Source organism: Phalaenopsis equestris, unplaced genomic scaffold, assembly GCF_001263595.1.
Source record: "Phalaenopsis equestris unplaced genomic scaffold, ASM126359v1 Scaffold000411, whole genome shotgun sequence".
Classification (NCBI taxonomy): Eukaryota; Viridiplantae; Streptophyta; class Magnoliopsida; order Asparagales; family Orchidaceae; genus Phalaenopsis; species Phalaenopsis equestris.
The window spans coordinates 189,152-207,108 of NW_018164852.1; the positions used below are offsets into that span (position 1 = coordinate 189,152).

Sequence of the window (17,957 nt, forward strand, 5' to 3'; positions counted from 1 at the left end):
AACAATTGAAACTACTGAATTAAAAGTTTAAAAGATATTTTGTGGATGGTTGAACCTGGAGCGAATCAACTATAGTTGAAGAAATTGTTTTTTCAAGTATAGGAGTAATTGAACGAGTTATTGATGTCCCAATCGAAGGTATCTCCTTCTTTAGCATCCTTTCAAAAACAGCAGGCAAGTCTTTGTTGATAAAATTTGAGATCAAACTTGTAATATGCTGCAAATTATCTCTTTCAGCCTTCTCACGTTTTGCATTTTCTTCAAGAAAACGAGCCCACAAGGCATCAACATTAGCCTTCACATTTTTCTCCATGCTCCGGCCCAAAGCTGTCTCAACTCTTTTTCCCTCTTTTGCGATCGGGCCACCCACTGCTGTGCTAATCTGCTTATTTATCTCCTTCTGCATAGATAAAATCTGCAGGCAAAAAATTAAAAATTTTTAGTAAGGAATTAAAAATTGAGAGCTTGAGATTTCAACTTACCATTAATAAGATATATGATGTGAAACTCCAAGCATCGCATGACCAATATAGGATGTGTTGAAATTCAAAATAATGTAGAATTAAGCAAAATTTATTTCATTGATAAAAAAGGAGGTAAAAATAACCCTTACATAAATCCTAGAAATATCACCTAATATCTTCAGGTAATCAATTCATATTAATTATCTGGAGATAAAGGAGATAATATAAAATAGAAAAACATAAAATAAGAAAAAAAAATAACTCATAATCCAAGTAAATAAACATAAAATAGGAAAGAAAATAAAATTATACAAGGAAATAAATTTAATCCTCATAGCCTTTATAGGAATAAATTATTTCCTAACATAACTTATAATACTCCCCCTCAAGTTGAAACATGACTGAAAAACATATTCAACTTGGATTTGAAAACATCAAACAATAACGAAGAAGATCCTGTGAGGCATAGATTAAAGTCTTCATCTCGTACTGTTGTTGTCTTTCACTGTAGTTCCTATAGTGTATGTAAGTAGGCGAAAAACTTCTACAGGCTTATGTTGACTTCTAGTTAACTGCAGTTGTCTTTAACTACAGTTCCTACAGTGTATGTAGGTAGACGGAAGGCTCCTACAGGTAATACTGCAAGAGAATTGCAGAAAAGTTGACAACTGTGATTGTCTTTGACTGCAGTATCTGTAGATAGACGGAAAGCTCCTATAAATAATACTGCAGGGAAATTTGCAGGGAAGTGGACATCTGTGATTGTCTTTGACTGCAGTTCATGCAGTGTCTGTAGTTAAGCGAAAGACTCCTACAAGTAATATTGCATTAGAGTTTGCAGGAAAGTAGACAACCAACAGGAAAAGCTGCACAGTATGGCCTGCAGAAAAAGAAAAGGCTTGAAAAAGAAGGATGAGAGAAGGGTCTAATGCAGGAAAAGAGTTTCGGAAGAGTGATTGATGTAGGAACGCTCCAGAGGAGGGCTGCAGCAGGGATATAAACTCCGAAGAAAGGATATGCACCGAGGATACTTCCGACTGCAGAGAGAATTTTGGTGGCAGAGAAGGACATGCATGAAGTTTTTTGGGCCAAGGGAAGAAATGATGGAGCCCTCACCACCATACCAATGCACAAAGGCAAGCTTCGAATACATAAGATCAAATTTATGATCGATGCAAGAGAACACCTCTACTACAATGCTAGTGGAGTTAGATATCATGCAAACCGCCCTCTGCAACTTGGCAAAGTCACCACCAGGAAGTATAGTAGGCGGCTGGTAATTAATGCTACACTGAAAGCCAGTCGGTCACCAATCAACAAACTGGATTGTGTGCTTAGTCTTAATGGTGGCAACAACAACATTCACATCCTAATCACCACATCTCCTCAATAAATGAGACAACAAACCATGTACTTGCCATGGTGGGGATCACACTTGGCCATCATGGAGGATGGCTTAAAGGCATTGTTGGTGATTTCCGAAAAGAGTTGCTCATGATAGGCCTTCTCAGCTGAGATAACAGGAGCTTAGCATGAAAGCGTGAAATAGATCTGTGGGTATGGAACAAGGATTAGGTATGGAACAAGGCTAATCCGGAACTCAGTCACAGCCACAACCACAACCACGTTCATTGCGCCATCAAACCTAAGGGAGGCGGTGAGGATGAAATCACCTAGAAAGCCAGCCAATTAAAGTTGGTGTATGTAGGGCACTCAATGTCAAGAGAACGCCTGCAAATGTCATAGATAGCTTCATTATCTAGGAGGAAGACAACATTGGTGTGCTCTAGAAGGGAGAGCAATTGATGTGGACACATGGGGCAATGGGTAAATAGTAAAACCAAGCTTTGATTTTTTGTCATAATCAATAGATAGTCTCTCAAGGAGAAGGGAACCAAGACCAAAACCAATCCCTCCACCAACGGCAGAAAATCAGGAAAGCCAAACTGCTGAGAACCAAGAAGTCGGACAACTGAAAATCTAGATAACTGCAGAAAATCAGAGAAGCCGAACTGTTGGAAACCGGGAAGCCGAAGTGTTGCATGGATTACGCGTCAAAAAACAGCGGGAATGACCAACAAAAAAAAAGGCAGAGAAGACCGACGGCTATGCATGCAAGAAAGGTGGATGACTGTTTGCAGGGGAGACTGGCGGTTGTGTTGGAAATCGGGAAGAACTGGCCGAACGCGGAGCAGGCCAATGGCTGGGAAAAGTAGCTAGAGTGGGCAGCTACCAGGAAAAGTTGTGGGAGGATTTGCAGGGAGAAAAGAACAAAAATTTATTATTTCAAATACCAAAATGAGTGCCCCTCTTCCCGCGCGGAGAATTGCAGGGAATCTAGTAGTTCTGGAAGGAGGGTCAGTGATTAGGGTATAAATTTAGGATTTGATGCCATGTTGAGATTCAGAATAATATGGAATTAGGCAGAATTTATTTCAATGATATATTAAGGATTAGGATTTGATGCCATGTTGAGATTCAGAATAATACGGAATTAGGCAGAATTTATTTCAATGATATATTAAGGAGTATAAATAACCCTTACATGAATCCTAAAATAGGAAAGATAATAAAAGAGAAACAATATGAAAAGAAAGATATATCACCTAATATCTCCAATTAATAAATTCATATTAATTATTTGGAGATAAAAGAAATAACATAAAATAGGAAACTCTAAAATAGGAAAAAAAAAACTTCTAATCCAAGAAAATAAATATAAAATAGAAAAGAAAATAAAATCATATTAGGAATTAAATTTAATCCTCATAACTTTTAACGAGAATAAATTATTTTCTAATATAATTTCTAATAGGATGTAATAGATTTCAAATACAAAAAGGTAGGATAACTATCAAATATTTTGGTGAAAGTTTCATAATGATGATTATTCTATTAAGATATAAGTATAGATGAATTGAGTTCATACGCCCATATGCAAGTACGAGCATGAGTGGGTGGAAGTTTCATTTAAAAAATATCATGGATAATTTGATTGTGGGGTTAAACTTTAAAGTAGTCGTTGGTTATTCGTATATGCCCAATTTAAATCAAAATATTACATTTATCCAATTCAATCCAACTATACACAATTGAGACAAGATGGTCTTCTAGAAACTAAATTGGGATCAAGTTTGCATAGTTGACGTACCAAGATAGCATCAATTCTTCATCATAACTTCAACATGAGAGGCAAGTACAGATAAATATTGTTTAGTCAAGAAATTACGTTAGAAAAATGTAATATAATTATTGGACACACAAAACATATAAGGGGACCATTTTGGGATTCAATCTCTAATTAAGCTAAGAAAATTTCAATTAGCAAAAAAATAAAATATGTTGAAATAAATTTAATAATCCATAAGTATAGAAACATAATTAAGCTCTCACATTAGTAAATCAACTCATATTTATGCAATATTGGAACATAATGTTTGCTTAAAGAAATGAGCTTAAGCTAAAATGTAACCAAAGAATTTTCATCTTCAACAAAAAAATGATTTAAGCCCATCTAAGCCTTGTTGCATATTAGAAAATTCTCAACAATAGAGAAATCTTATATCTTACCTCAATATAATTTTCTAGAACTCACACAAATATACATGTAAGAGACAACCAAATTTTTTACGTGAAAAAATCCTATAAAGGGAAAAAACCAAGGGGCAAGCCTAGTCAAAATAATCCACACTATGAAATTAAAAATACATAAGACACTCTTATCTTGAAGTAGGGAAGATGAAATTACAAAAACCAAATATCACAACTTTATAGTAAACGTTTGACTACAACAACCATAATTGTGCTATAAAAATTGTAGTTGGTAGCTAATAGCAATAGTAAGGTTATCACAATTGTAGTTGGCCACAAAAATTGTCGGTGGTTGTTGACAACGACTTGTGGTCTTTTACCAACACTTCTCTTCTAGAGTAATGCTTCAATTATCAATTCAATATTGTCTTCTCCTCCCACCTCAAGTGAAAAATGATAGCAAATTTATAATTTTTTAGCCTGCAATTCTCTTCTAGAGTAATGCTTTAATTATTATTTCACTATTCTCTTCTCCTCCCCCTCAAGTGAAAAATGATGGCAAATTTATAATTTTAAAAAGGCGTTTCAATAAATTTAGCCAGGATCTCAAAATGCTCCATCAGATTGTCCACATCAATTACCTTGATCACATATATATATATATATATATATATATATATATATCATTTAAATGTTCTAACGACCTCAAAAATAGATGATTTAGGCTCGCAGGATTCCTCTCATCGAGCAACTCAATTCGACTATAAGCTTCAAAGCTATGAGATTCGTGCTTGATGATAAAAATTTTTTGATGACACATCTAGGCTTAAAGCCATTGTCCCCTAACTTAGTTTGGCTTTGCAGAACATCTCTCAAGTTCAATCAAACAGCCTCTAAATATGTAGGACTACTAGGATAGGTTTCAAAAGTTATTCAAAAGATTATGTTCAGATGAAAAATGATACTGATTTTGAATTTATTGATCAACTTAGGAAAAATATTATGTAGGTAACAAATACTTTATTACAATGAGACAACAACTGAAACTTTACAATATATGCTGACTATCCTCCTATTGCCTCAACTGCTTAATTCCTTTGTGACTTTCAAATTTAAAAAGAAAAAAAAAATTGCCTATAAGTCCACAGCTTATCAAGCATGCACCAATGCCACCATTACATTAAATCGAGTTGGAACTAATTGAGGAAATTCCTAAAACTCAATTTAACCTAGACTTAGAAAAAGATTATTAGATCAAGAAAATTTTGCCACATTCTTTAGCTTTGCCTAAGACCCACATCTAATTTTTCCTTGAGCACAACCTGAACATGAGTTTCACATTGTTCCACAACATAATATATTTTAAGAAATACATTAAGCTAAACTAAAAATTAGTTTTAATAACTACAGCTAAAAAGTGAATAAAAATGTTCGCTAAAAGGTATATTATTGATCAATCATGACTCAAAATTAAAATTAGTATTTTAAAACAAATGACTTTACTTATCCTGGTTTCATCATCAACTATTTATCAACCTCATTTTGAAATTATTTCTAAGCTATTGATAAAAAGATTCTGGGTTTCGTTCTATACAGGGCTCATATTTCTTTATACCATTCATTTACCATATTCATGAACTATTTGTTATATAAAGTAAAGAAATTGGCATAAAAAAATGAAATTTTGGATGTTTCATGATTTTCTTTGTAATGCTTGGGTTACAACAAGGGGCATTACCTCTTCGTAAATATCTATCATGTATTTTAAAGAATTCGTATTTACCGCACACAAAATCAATATAACTTTGTAAATATCCCTTCTTTTACTTAATTTAAGATATCTAAAAAATTTATTAGAAGTTTTAAGGTAAGATTCTTTCAGCTTCGGCATAAAATGACTTATAAAACTTACTGTAAAGATAATGTCAGGGCATGTATGTGATTAAAACTTACTGTAAAGATAATGTCAGGGCATGTATTGTTTGATTTGCACTTCTTTTCCCAAGTTATTTTTAATATTGTAAAGATAATTTCCCAAGTTATTTTAATACTTATAAAACTTACTGTAAAGATAATTTCCCAAGTTATTTTTAATATTGTTTGATTTGCACTTCTTTTCATTCAACTTTCTCTAGTTTCGAACCTAGTTAGTTGAAGTTTTACATGATTTCAAATTAATAATAATTGTTTTTTTCTATAATGGATCCAAAATATTTTTTATTACAACAACAACAAGAAGCCTTTATCCCACAAAGTCGGGTTGGCTACGTGAATCTTTTCTCTCCATTGCGTCCGATAGAGTACCATATTTTCATTTAATTTTAATAAATGAAGATCAATTTTTTATATAACATGCCCAAGTATTTTAAGTTTACCTCTGCATTTCTTAACAGAAGTCGAATCTAAAGCATCTACTCTCTGCCGACATTTCATGTGACAAAACCATCTAACACGACTATCTCTAATCTCGTCTGCCACTGGAGCTATACCAACCTTTTAACGGATAAATTCGTTTCGTATTTTGTCTCTAAGTGTCAAGCTACTCATCCAACTAAGCATTCTCATCTCAGCAACACCAAACTTAGTTTTATACTTCTCTTTTAAAAGACAACATTTTGCATCATAAAGCATTGCAAGTTTCACCACCATCTTATAAAATTTTCTTTTTAAGTCTAAGCAGTAATTTTCTATCACACAATAGGCCTTTTGCATTCCTCCACTTCAACCGGTCAACTTAAATTATACTAATAACATCCACATTTATATCACCATCACTTTGAACAATAGACCCAAAATATCTAAAATGTTCATACATTTTAATGACTTGATCTTCATAGTTACGACTCTGCCACGAGAGCTACTACTACTACTAAAATTACATTCCAAGTAGTCAGTTTTAGATCTACTCAAACAAAGGTCGTTAGACTCCAATATACACCACCATAATTCAAGTTTTTTTCCTGAACTTTTTCTTTATTTTATCCTCAAGAAGAGTATCGTCAGCAAAAAGCATACACCAAAGTACATCCTCCTGTAAATGTTCAGTAAGAACAATCATAACTAAAGTAAAATGTTATGGGCTTAAAGTTGATCCCTAATGTAATCCAACTTAAATAGAAAAATATTTGATCAACTCTCCTTCTATTTGAATTTCAGGATCGGGGCAAGAATTCTGTATCTATCAATATATTTTCCACATCCTATCCCTATATTTTCCTCATTCATGATATTTCCTAAATTTTGGTGTAAATCCTGTGTTGGTGGCTGTCTCCAAATTTTGACATAAATCTCGTGTTGGTGGCCCCGTACTTTCTTTCTCAAACTAATCTCGTTACTCAATTAAATTTACAATAATCAAACGACGCAAACATGTGGTGAATCCCTTCATCCCCAGCGAAAACATTTGAAAATCTTTAGTACGCTTTTGTCCTTGGGTTGGGAAATCTTCAGTGGAAAGCCCCAACTCAAATTTATTCTAACTCTTAAGTCAATTTGTTCTAAGTATGGCGTACTTAGACATATCTTTTAATCGTGTCGGGCACTTCGGTCAACACCAATACACGCGGTGTCCTTGTTCAGCACACCACACATATTGGGGGTCCATTTGTTGACCTCAGTTTCAGTGAGGTCTTACTCTCCTACTCCCAGAACACATAATCTAGCCTTAGGAGTTCGTTGTAAACCATCCTCGCAGACTAGTAATGGAGCCCACCTCCCATAGAACTTCGAGTCACTTCTTGACTCATTTTTGTGCAGACATCGCATGAGTAGTCTCAAGCACTCAACTCTTAGTTGCAAGGGCTAAGAACTAACATGTAGAGGGCCCGAAAATGAGTTCCTACAGGATCAGACGGCCATAGATGAACCCTCCATGACTCGGCAATGTGAACACCACAATTCACCCACAATTCACACATTGCATTTCACACATTGCATCGACATTTAAACTGAAATCAATCTTCAAAATGACCTATCACGACCCAAAATTCAAAGAAATCAAATTTCACACATTTTTGGCATGATTGTCGACGAACTTGTCCGGACGACCCTGAATGACGAAACAGACCACGTCGGCACGTCTGGAACGTCGACTTTAGCTAGAAAAGATGTCCATATTGCTATGGTTCCGCGAGCGAGCAATTAAAACAAAAATTGATGGACATTTTTTAATTATTGGAGCGCGGGCCCGGGCTCAACCTAGGTTCAACCCGGGTTTGATTCGGGTTGGACTCGGGCTAAACAAGGATTAAACAATTTAAAATTTTAAATTTTCAAATTTCAAAATAGTCATTTAATTTCATCTTAATTGAGAGTTAAGATTTTCCATTTGAACCCGACTCCATGAATGGATTTAATTCCCCGTCTAGTCTCGCATAACGTTCACCTCGGCTATACAATCCCACTTAGCTCCTTACTGGCATTCGGTCTCCTGTCTGGCTCCCCTCTTCTTCCCCTCTGCACCAAAAACTACTCATCTACTCCTCCCCTCTGCACCGAGAACCCGTCTACCTCTCCCTTCCTCGTGCTCGAGACAAGTCGACCTCCCTCTTCCTCTATCGATCCTGACTCCCTCCTCTCGCTCAGCTCGCATCTCCTGCTCGATTTCCTTGCGTTCGATCCCGCCTCCTTCCTCGCTTGACCAAACAGCCTCGCTCGCCTCTCATCCGCACCAAATTTGGCTTCTCCCTCTGCACCGACGTCTGCTTTACTCATTTGTGTTCCTCACGAAGAAGACACTGAAAGCTCTCCCCCGCCTCCTCTCTTCTTCGGCTCGCCTCTCTCGCTCGACTCCCAAGCTTCGTCTCCCTCGCCTTTTCCTTATTCGGTCTCCCCTCACATAGAAGAAACCTTGCACGCCTGCTTCACCTTCCCCCTCTTCCTTGGCACCGAAAACTCCTCTGGCTCGATCCTGTCTATGTGTCTCTGCACCGAAAGCCACAGACCCCGCTTCCTCTCTTGCTCTCTCCTCCGGCTCTGCTCGCCTCTCCCGCTCTATACCGAAACCCCCATTCGTCTGCTTTGCCTCCTCTCGGCTCGCCTCTACACTCCACTGAAAGCCTCGCCTCCCCTTCTCTCGATCGAAGAACTAGCCGCTCGACCCTGCCTCCATTTTCTCTCGACAGAAACCCACTCTCCTCCTTCCTCTGCCAAAAATTAAAAAAAAAAAAACAAGAAGACAACCAGCCAACTCTCCACACCTCATCAACAGAACTCAATCCAGGTCCCCCTTCCTCTCCTTCTCCGGCGAGCCTCCCTCCCTCCGGCAAACTTCCTCCTGTGAACTTCCTCAGGTGAACTCCTTCCCCCATGCAACACTTCGGCCAGGTATACCTCCTCTTTATCTTCTTCTTTGTTGCGTACAAGAAATTTACATGCATATCACCCAATTCTATATTTATTTGCACGCATACAACTTGAGTTACAAATATACTTTTAATTTTCTGTACAAAAATATACTACTCAATTTTTTGTGTAATAAGTTACAAATAAACCACTCAATTTTATGTACATTTTTTACACACGTCACTCAATTCCTGTGTATTGACTTGTCTAACGAGGAAACTTTAATTTTTTATATATGCGTCACCTATTTATATTCCCTACTGTTATTTATGTGTGCCTATTCTACTACATAATTTAAAACCAATTATGCTTTCAATTTGAGGGGAATCTAGTAATCGGACAGAAGCAAAGACTTTAATCAGATATGAACAAAAGAAACTTGCAATTTGTGTAGCTCCTGCAATTTCATTGGATTCTTGGATGCTCAATTAACCGATTTAGAATGTCAAAATCCCTGAGGTTATTGAGAATAAACGACATGTGAATGGCTGGATTTATATTTGCATATATATCCTACTCAGATTATCCTTTTGGTATGCCATAAGAGACTTAGATGTTAATAAAATGTAAATCTTAGGTGTTAGATATGCAAAAATATATGAAGAATTGGATGGTAGGAATGCAAAGACTTGTGAACATTTTTGGTAACCTTATCTTTGATACAAATCTGAAATTCATTTGATTTGGCTTTATGCAAAATCTGAAATTTTATGAGCACTAAGCTGTTTTAGTGGGTTGATTTAGCTTTTGTCTTTGTAAGTTTACTGAAGTTAACTTCCAATAAAAGGATGAAAATGATGAATGAATTAAGATCTTGGAGGTATGCTGATTTCCTTATTATTCTTAAAGTGTAGCTGAGAATGGCTTTTGGATACAAGGAACGCACGGGTTGGAATCTTTAGGGTGTCGATCCAAGTCTCACTATACATTGTATGTGGATAAGTCATTAAATATGCATAAATTGAGGACAAGTATACCAAAATTTCTCATGTCATGGGTAACATTTCGTAATGTGGTAAGTGAAATTGAGCTTAAATGTTAGATATGTGAATAAATTGGAATTGAGTGACATATATATTAAATACACTTGACTATTGGCATACTTTTCATTATACACATCTGCACATTTATATGTGTAATCTTTCGTTGAACGGAATTCTCATACCAACCTCACGGTGTGCCTTTGCGAAGTAAATTCGGACGTGGTTGAAGCGTTAAATGATCGTGGAGCTACCCTTGGAACAGACTAAATGAACGACAGCAAACTTCACGCCGGTAAGATCTCTAAAAAAAAATCATTTTTCAAAATTCAACAACATTTTCAAAACAAAACAATTTTCAAAAATTCAACATTTTCAAAACAAAACAAAATTTCAAAAATTAAACAACATTTTCAAAACAAAAAACATAACACGTCCTTTTGAATTTACGAGAGTCCCTCGGATAAGGTAACTCACGGTTGCTAACGAGATCTCCTGAGTTTAAATGAGCTTAACAACTCATTTGAACTAAGTTCAAAAGAAAATAGTGGTAACGGAACGAGGGAATCATGGGATCCTAATCGGTGTCGTTTTAATCAACTTTAACCCCCACCCCCAATAATGACAAAAAAACCAAAATTTTGGAATACCTGGTAAAACCTTTTGAACATTAGACTTTAGAGTCAACTTTTTGTGGGCAGAATGGCAAGGAGCTTAGATCGACCAGAAAGAAGATCTTCTTCAACAATCTCTCTCCATAGTCTAAATAACAACCCATAGAACTTCGGGGCGGCTTGTCCAGTGCGACGTAAATCCCTACACCCTCTTTAGGCTCATGTACAACCTGTTGTGCAGCGTAAGTCCTAACTCGACTTAGGCTCTGAGATTGTGGTGTGGCACAATGTAAACTCTATTATCTCTACGAGCTATTTGCATAATCAAATATTATGTAAATATAAGTCCCAAATAATAAAATTGACAGGATTAAACATCTAAATAACTTCGTCTCCAAAATGCAGTCACACAGTATGATAGTTTGAGAAGTCACTAAGAGTTTCCTCAGGATCTGTGACGTCCCCTACCTTTTCTTTCCTTTGGACTCATGAAAATAATTGTTCATATTTGAGTCACTCACTTGTTTTTACACATCCTACCGTGAAAAACTAAACTTTGAATTCTTGAAGACTAATATCCTGATCATTATCGAGAGTTTTCTCAAGTGACCCGCGCTATTTGAGATGTAATTAACTATAGAGGCTTGCCTCTATAAAGAACTTGGAACTCAGGTAAAATAAACTCTATTAAATCCCTCTATAAAGAACTTGGAACCCAGGTAAAATAAACTCTATTAAATCTTTGTATTAAATAGGGAAACTTGTCGGCCACACATAAAAGGTTCGCAGACCAAATGGATGTCACAAATCTCTTAGTTTGCAAGATTGTGTCTATCATCGATGTATACACCTATCTTTCGGGAGGGTGTAGTATTCACGGTATCGAACACGATTATATAAACTATTGGACGAATGAAATCCATTTGATCTCATTTTTTTTCCAAAATTAAAACATTGCTTTCAAAACCCAAATTATATATCTCTTATATTAAATTAAATTTCAAAATTTTTTCAATTTTCAAAATCAAAAAAATTTGACCGACAAGCCTTCGCATATACAGTGTGCATGTGTTTGGGTGTGTGGGGGAAAAAACACAAAAAATGGATCAATCCTTTCCTTTTTTTTTGCTCATGATTTGTGAGATGGTATTTCCTTATAAACAATGAATTTGCGGCATCTAATATTTCCTCATGTAACACTCTCACTAGCCCTCCTTGATCCAATGGGCCTTCAACATGTTATAAGAGGATTAGAATAATTTTGCTTTGTTTTATTTAGAAAATTCACTTCAGAATTTTGCAGCCTTCTAAGAGGAAACCTTTTAACTTGAGAACCTGAAAAAAACATGTTGGTTCAAAGATCTAAAGTTAAATACAAATTCAAAGTAGTTGCTCAAAAGATCTATAAACTCATATGAACTTAAAAGTTTATTTCACAAATTTAAAAATCAGATAAGAAAGCCTATGAAGATAAAATGTAATTAAAAATCTACCGTCATTATTGCACAAAATCTTATACATGGTCGCATCAAATGTGCAATACGGAAGATATAATCTGTAAAAAAAAGGATTAATTTGTAATATGTCTTAACAGGAAGATAATTTCACATATTCACCAAAAAGATCAGCAACGCCACATTCAAGAATATCATAAACAAACCTGAAATGGAAGGTATCCCTTGTATGAATTATAAAACTAAAAAAAAACATGGGGAGAAAGTTGGATCTCCTATTTCCTAACAAAATTTCACCACCAATCTGTTAACCTTCATGGTGCACTTATCTTTTCAATCTAATAGTTAAAAACTAATGGTAAGAATTTTTTTAATGGTCACTGATGCCAAATTAACCAACCTGTAATAACAAAAACAAATATTATTAAGCAAATACCTAGGGTTAAAATCAAGACTTAAGGCATAATTGAAAAAAAAAAAAACACAACAAACATCAAGATTCGGATAGGGCCGGAGAATGGTATCCATGAGCAGAGGTGGCGGCTTTGTGGCGGGCAGTGGATTAGGCTAGAGATGGAGGTGGGTAGAGCAGGAGAAATTGGGGCTAGTGGGAGGTGGATTTTTGGTTGGCTGTTGAAGAGACGCGGGAAGAGGAGGCTGCACTGGTGACTGGAATAGGAAACGTGGGGGAAGGAGGAAGTAGGTTGGCGGCTAGGACTAAGCGGTTGATTACTGGATGAGAATAAAAGAGGGGTACAACAGGTAGCGGCTTTGTGGTGGGCGGATGGACAGCTGCTGACCGGTGGTTGCAGGCAAGTAGGTGAAGAGCTGAAAGGGAAATCAAAGGAAGATAGTCACCACCTCGACAGAGGAAACAGAAGGTGCACCACCTTTCCTCGGGAATAGCCCTAGCAAGAAGAAGAACTAATAGACAAAAATCTAAAACAAGACATAACCTAACCCTAGACTCAGCAAACACGCATATTAATAAAGGATATATGGGCGGGAAATAAAAATAAGGGGAGAAGTTTTGGGCAGCAATTCACGACACGGTCAGACCAACCCTATCTCGTTGAGACCTGGTCAGTTCACCTGGACCCAGCCCGCGCAATCTCCCGGGGTTGGGATATTTTCGACTTCATGTAACATAATGTCAGGTCTATGATATTGAGCGTTGTTGAAACATTATAGTTCTCTGATAGGTCGATTTTATAAATAATATCATTTAGCTTCCGGAGTATGATGAAAGATTTGTTTGCGCTGGGTTTGAGTATTTTGAATGCTCCTAATGGGAATCTCTCTTCTTTCAATTGGATCTACACTATGTCTCCTTTAAATGTCACATTTTTCCTTGTCTTGTTCGCCTATGCCTGATACTCGTGATTCTACTTAGCAATCTCTTTTCTTAATTCCCCGAGGAATTTCTAAATCCAGAGCACCTATTCCTCCACATCCTCACTAATCTCTGATATCGGCAGGAGCGGTACAAAATCCAGTGGAGTGGGCCATTTCCGCCCGCACACGACCTCAAATGGAATGTGATATGTGGTTTCACTTATGGATCTATTATATGCAAGCTCGGCCAGAGCAAGAATCAAATGTCACTGCTTGATATTCTTCCCAATAAATCATCTCAGTAGATTTCTAATACTCCAATTTACCACCTTCGTCTAGCCATCACGATGCATTAGACACAATATAGCCAAAACGCATACCTGGTATGTCATGAAGTGGCACTTCTTTCAAAATGTTCCTCAAATCAGTTGTACACCAGAATGTCGTCAAAGTAGACCACCACAAATTTCCTAATGTAAGCCCAGAATATTTAATTCATCAACCTCATAAAAGTCATGGGCATATTTGACAAGCAGAAGGGCAAAAAGGTCCACCCGTATAAACCATCTTGTGTCTTGAATGCGGTTTTCCACTCGTTTGTTGGTCTAACCCGGATCTGGTCATACCCACTGTGTAAGTTGATTTTGGAAAAGATGTTGGATTTGTGTAACTTGTCCAAGAGATCGTCCAAGCGATGTATGGGAAATCAATACTTGATGGTAATATTGTTGATGACCCTACTGCCAATCCAGATTCGCCAAGAAGCATCCTTAGGCGCCACTGGAGCAGAGATAGCACACAGACTGGTACTCTCTCTGACCAACCCTCTCGCGACAAGATTTTATACATGTTATTGTAACTCCTCGTACTCCACATTTGAATATGTAGGATAGTCAATTCGGCAATACTTATCTAGGTATAAGATCTATGGCATTTTGAATGTCCCTCAGTGGCGGTAATCCCTATAGAAGATTGTCAGTCATCACATCTTATAAGTCATATGGTAGTAGCCATAATAGTATTGGTATCTCATTCTCCTCCTCAATTCCCTGTAGTAGAACTAATGTGAGTACCACTAGAGTATCTTGAAGTAATTGCATGAAGGTGGCCCTGGAGACCAACGCTTCAGTATTGCCTACTCTCGCATCCTTAATAGATAACAACACGATGTTTTTCCCATTCTTTTAAAAGAGAAAACATTCTTGAATCTGTCGTGCTAAATCTTACAGTCGAACTGTCACGACCTCCTTAACATAATATGACATGCGTCCATCAAAACCGCATTGCATCACACTTGCTCCTGCAACTAATCTCAAATTGAAAATTCGACCTAGCACTGATAATCCGCACGTATCTCGTTTTCCTTCTTGAATCTAGAGAGTAAGACGAGAGATGTTTCTGTATGGTCAATCCCAATTGCCTGACCATCAGTGTGAACACCACATTTTCACAACTTCCACTATCGATGATCAAACTGCAAACTTTGCCCTTTACAGTACACTTGGTGCGAAAGAAACTGTGCCTCAACCATGATTGATCTCGCTCCATCTCTGACTATAGAACTCTACTAACAAATCTCTCTCGTCACCTTGAACTTGAAGTTCTTCCTCTATCTTTGTCAATTTTCCCACCAAAAAGAAACACAGCTTTCAGCTCGATGGCTGCTAATTTCACCCGTTTACCCTCTGGCACCTTCTTATACTTAAAAATTTGTTCAACAAATTACAACCAATCAACGCATCTGGATCTATACCTCCACCAAATTCTGACAAATTCACTTTGATGCTGAAGTCCATATGTCCTCAATGTGCGGGCTCCTCTCTCGACCTCCTCTAATATTAAGTTTCGAAGCGACGTGGTCGATATTTTTCATTGTTGTTGTCTTCCTCGTGGAACGAATTCAGATCCTCGTCCTTATCTCCCCTTCGACTCTCCATATCACGGTCAAGGGTAATCTCCCCTTGGGTTTCCATCATCAATTTCTGCGAGCCTCAGTTAAAGCCAACGGATCTCCCTCTATATCTCATCTCAGATAGTTTCTGGCATATATCTCTATGGTGGCATAATTAGGGTTTAGGTTTGCAAAGGGGAAGCAAAGGATAAAAGAAAATTTTCTTTTGTGGGAGCGTAAGGTGGACGCTAGGATCTTCACATACAAGAATGCCCTGAGCGTAAGGTGGACGCTAGGATCTTCACATACAAGGATGCCCTACCTAAACGATGGGTAAAGCTAGCCACTAACAAGTTAAAGAAGAGTGTATCTCTATGGTGAAAAAATTAAAACGCTTACGTTAACATGAGGTGGAAAACAAAACCATTGTCTAGTTTAGGATGAAAAGAGAGAAGCAGCACAAGTAGCTACCAATACCTTACAAATAGGACGTGTTCTTCAGGCTTCATCACTTATAAGATAAAAATTTCTCAGTAGAGTACTACACAATCAAGTACAAGCAGCCTATGTTGAGATATGAGCTAGTAAAGCCCGAGGAGAGCACAATAACTCGATATTTGAGAGCATTGAGACCATCCTTTGGCAACTTGATACAGTTACAACTCTATTAAACATTAAAGGACGTCCAAACCTTAAATTTGAAGATAGGAGATAACATAGCAATATCAGGTCAACACCACCCTTCAAATTGGGTTTAGTCATCCGATTGAATAGAAAAAGTACACCTAATAGAGCACATAAGCCTACCGCGCCCGAGGAGAAATCGATCCATAATTGAGAAAATGTAAAAACCACCATCACTTTCAACTCTGTCCCAGCTAGGAAATGCTTCAAATGTTAAAGTTTTGGCCACATTGTGTCTGATTTCTTATCATGAGGGATGTATCTTTCATTGAGCAATGAGCAAGTCAAGAAATGAACAACGATACAGGAGAGAATGACAACGTTAGACAGAGTATTAGCTTCCAACGAACGAGAGAGATATGTTAGTGATTTAAGCCCAACCCATAAGAGAAAAACCTTGAAAGAAGCCCACAAGAGAGACTCCAACAGGAATAATATTGATTGTCCTACAAGATAGTGAGTATGATGAGCTACTACCAGAAAAAAGGCAGCCCTTATTAAATGAGTCAGCCCTGACTAACAGTTTACCTCCAAGGATTTCCACAAAGAGTCATCTAGCATTAGTTTCAATTTCAAGATCCGTTCCTCCACATAGAAATATTTGTTGAATGCACGTTATCGTGTAAGGTTTGGTTTGTGAGAATACACATTTATTTGCAATTCTAGCTTTCGTTGTGCCAAAAAAATGATGGTTATTTCTCTATCAATTCAAATTTTAGAATGATGCATGTGTTTCAGAATTCTTGGATGAACGTGAGCATAAGATTTAATAGTGACATCACCTCAGACACAATGAAGCAATGACCTTACTATGATGGTGACAAATTAATTTCAGAAGCTTCCATTAAAGAAGGTGAAGCCCTACCTATATGAGGAGAATGACGCGAAGCATTGCTACAATCCCATGACTCGAATGTAGGCAGAGGAAGCAAACGAGATAGCTATCTCGAGCAGAACCTTTTGGTCCAGTGATTCTGCTTACACGCGATCTACGGAATTTCGTGAATTTTGTGATCCTGCAAGCTTAATGGTCGGGTCCCAACCTTTTCCGCACCGAATTGGAGAGATTTTTTTCCTACTACAATTGTCAGACCTTGGAGAGATTTTTTTTAAGGGACCCTAAATTTATGAATATTTCTTTAATTATAATTAGTTATTTTAAGAGATGATTATTTTTGTCCTATTATTTCCAATTTTTAGACCTTTGCTTGATTTTTTGTTTGTTGAAAATTGTAATATATGTTTTGTCTTAAGGAGTATTGTATCATCTTCTGTTTACAAAGGGTGTGTTTGTAGCTTGTACAGGAGCAGTGGTGAACCCCCCGTCCATACATCTGTTGACCTCAATTTTCGTGAGGTCTAGTATTCCTCGTAGGAGTTAGGATCTAGCCTTAGGGGTCTTCCTGCGACTATCTTAGAACCTTAGAAGTGGTGCCCGCCTCGTTTTAGTTCGACCTATTTCCATCCTCTTTTGGAGGTTTCGCGTGTGCGGTATCGACTTCTAACACTTAGAAGGATGAAACCGACATGAGGAAACCCAAAATGGATTCCTATAGGACCTTTCCGAGCCTTAGGTTGACCTTCTGCACAATTCGCACTCCTGCGCGCACCAGCTTCGCAATTCGGAGAGTCGACGTGTCCGATCTCCGCAATTCACATTG

The 17,957-nt window shown here is 37.3% G+C and overlaps 1 protein-coding gene and 1 pseudogene across 3 annotated transcripts in view; both read right to left on the reverse strand.

The window, feature by feature from the left end:
* Positions 1-17,957, reverse strand: part of LOC110026997 (enhancer of mRNA-decapping protein 4-like) — a 62,152-nt gene that overhangs the window by 2,358 nt on the left and 41,837 nt on the right. For all 3 annotated transcript variants that reach the window (XM_020728247.1, XM_020728245.1, XM_020728248.1), the window contains exon 7: positions 56-415. In XM_020728247.1, the coding sequence (XP_020583906.1) occupies positions 56-415 (360 nt within the window). The remainder of the gene's footprint in view (positions 1-55; positions 416-17,957) is intronic.
* LOC110026991 lies at positions 1,390-9,304 on the reverse strand (annotated as a pseudogene).